The sequence below is a fragment of the Homalodisca vitripennis genome, unplaced genomic scaffold, assembly GCF_021130785.1.
Source record: "Homalodisca vitripennis isolate AUS2020 unplaced genomic scaffold, UT_GWSS_2.1 ScUCBcl_541;HRSCAF=2789, whole genome shotgun sequence".
Taxonomy (NCBI): domain Eukaryota; kingdom Metazoa; phylum Arthropoda; class Insecta; order Hemiptera; family Cicadellidae; genus Homalodisca; species Homalodisca vitripennis.
The window spans coordinates 10,571-12,714 of record NW_025776686.1 but is presented as its reverse complement, the minus strand read 5'-3'; the positions used below and the strand labels follow the sequence as shown (position 1 = coordinate 12,714).

The 2,144-nt window shown below is 39.7% G+C and overlaps 1 protein-coding gene across 1 annotated transcript; it reads right to left on the bottom strand.

The window, feature by feature from the left end:
- Positions 1 to 273: 273 nt before the first annotated feature.
- On the bottom strand, positions 274 to 1,002 carry LOC124370838. The gene has a single exon (XM_046829139.1). It carries the CDS (start codon positions 1,000 to 1,002, stop codon positions 274 to 276), a length of 729 nt encoding a protein of 242 aa, XP_046685095.1.
- Between the last annotated feature and the right edge of the window lie 1,142 nt (positions 1,003 to 2,144).

Below are 2,144 nucleotides of genomic sequence, written 5' to 3'. Positions count from 1 at the left end.
TGTCACGTGACAATTACGAAATAAAAATGCATAGACCTCCAAAATAAAAATTATATTCATATTAAATATCTACAAATATACCAGGGAATAAAAAAACATAAAACTTTAATCATTTGATGTCGTATTTTTTAAAGAAAATTACGAATATCAAGGCGGCAATATATTGCCGCCTGGCACTTTTCAGACACGATCTATGGCGGCAATATATTGCCGCCTGGCCCGGAAAGGGTTAATAAATAATAATAACATATGTACAAAGTTAATACATACGCTTCAATCCAAATCTTCAATGCCGCTCAAATCACCCAAGTCTTCAATGCCGCTCAAGTCATCTGGCGCGTTTTCACTGCTTTCACTGTCACTGCTGCCGAGTGAAATGATCATTGATTCCACGAGATTGTCGATTTGGGGCTCAGCTGAAGCATAATCATTTTCAATTTTTTTCACGTGTTCGCACTTTCTGGCCCATTCCTCTGCACATATAAGTGAAAACTTTTCTTCCGCTAAAGACTTAATACTTGAAAAACTGCACTGAATATTTCTACTGGCTACGTAGTTTTTCACTTCAGCCCAAATGAGTTCAATAGGGTTTAAGTCCGGGTGGTATGGTGGGAGCCGAAGCACAACATGTCCTCCACTGCTGGTCACTAGTTCATCAAGCTCATACCTAACAAATCTCGGTTTATTTAGGAGAATAACCCTGTACAGCTCCGGGACTAGCAAATCATCCGAAAAAGGTATTTGATGTTTAGAAAGCCAATCTTTCATCAATTGTTTCTTACTTTTTGAAGTAGGTGCTTTGTCTTTTTGTACATTGTGATAGGGGGCGTTATCAACAACAATAACTGATCTTGGTGGTATGTTAGGCAGAAGTTTTTCTCTCATCCATTTCATCATTGATTCCGTATTCACGTTATCGTGGTAATCACCCGAATGACTCGATGCCTTCCACATTGTCAATGCATTGGGAACAAAACCAGCTTCACTTCCTGCGTGTATCATGATCAACCGTTCCCCTTTCGAAATGGGAACACGCATTCCTTTAGTTGATTCGTCAGACCACGATGAACTTGACACATGACTTGTCAGTATATAAGACTCGTCTAAGTATATAATTGGACGTCCTTCATCTCTATAACGTTTGAGTGCTCTTAAATACGAAATTCTCTCTTATTTCATTAGTCTCGATCAAAAGCTTGCGGTTATTTTGTGTCCTTCTCCATCGAAAACCAAGTTCTTTAAGAATGTTGTTGAGGCTTGATTTTGACCCTTTAAAGTCGATCCGCTGTTTCAATTCTTCATGTAACAAAGATACAGTTGGTAGCTTGTTTTTTAGAAGATGGAACTCGTACACAACTCGCCTTATCAGAGCTTTGTCAAAGTCATCCAATCCTGTAATAGGCTTTTTACGATTTCTTTTCAATTTGTTTGGGGTGAGAAAGCTACTTTCACCATTGTCATTATTAACGGTTAAATTTTTAAGCTCTTTATTAATTCTTGAGATTTCACGTTCTGAGACGCCTGTAGCTACTGCTGTTCGGACACGGGCCTTTGCCAAGGGTATACTTAAAGTTTTTTCATCAGCCTCCTTTTTCATGAATGTATATACATTACTGACAATTTCACGACTTTGACTGTGCAAAACTCTACCCTTCAGTTTTGATGATTTCACGCGGTCACACATATTGCTTATGAAATAAGCTTCTTACTAAAACAAAATAACACAATACAAAAACACTGAACGTAATAATTATTCACAGTTAACTGCACACAGTAAATACACACAGCTTAGAACAACTCACTGTTAATACTGAAGTTTAACGATGCTCACTCTATGACAAACAGATGTCACACTGGTATTATATTGTTTGGAGGGAAGGTTTGCTGGAGGGAAAGATGAGTCACAAGTCAGCCAAGCCCTTCCGGCTGGCCCGACCTTGAAGTCCGCCACCGTGGCGCGGGCGTGATGTTTTCAGGAATGACCGATTCACACACCCCTCATCCCCCCGCGCCATAGCCTACCACCGACCGGCCGCGCGCCCAGACTAATTATTTCATCTGTATTCTAGCCCACATAGGATATGTATGCTAGTTACATATCCTAAGCTTTGAACAAGGAGAATTTGCTACAAGACTACAGCTAA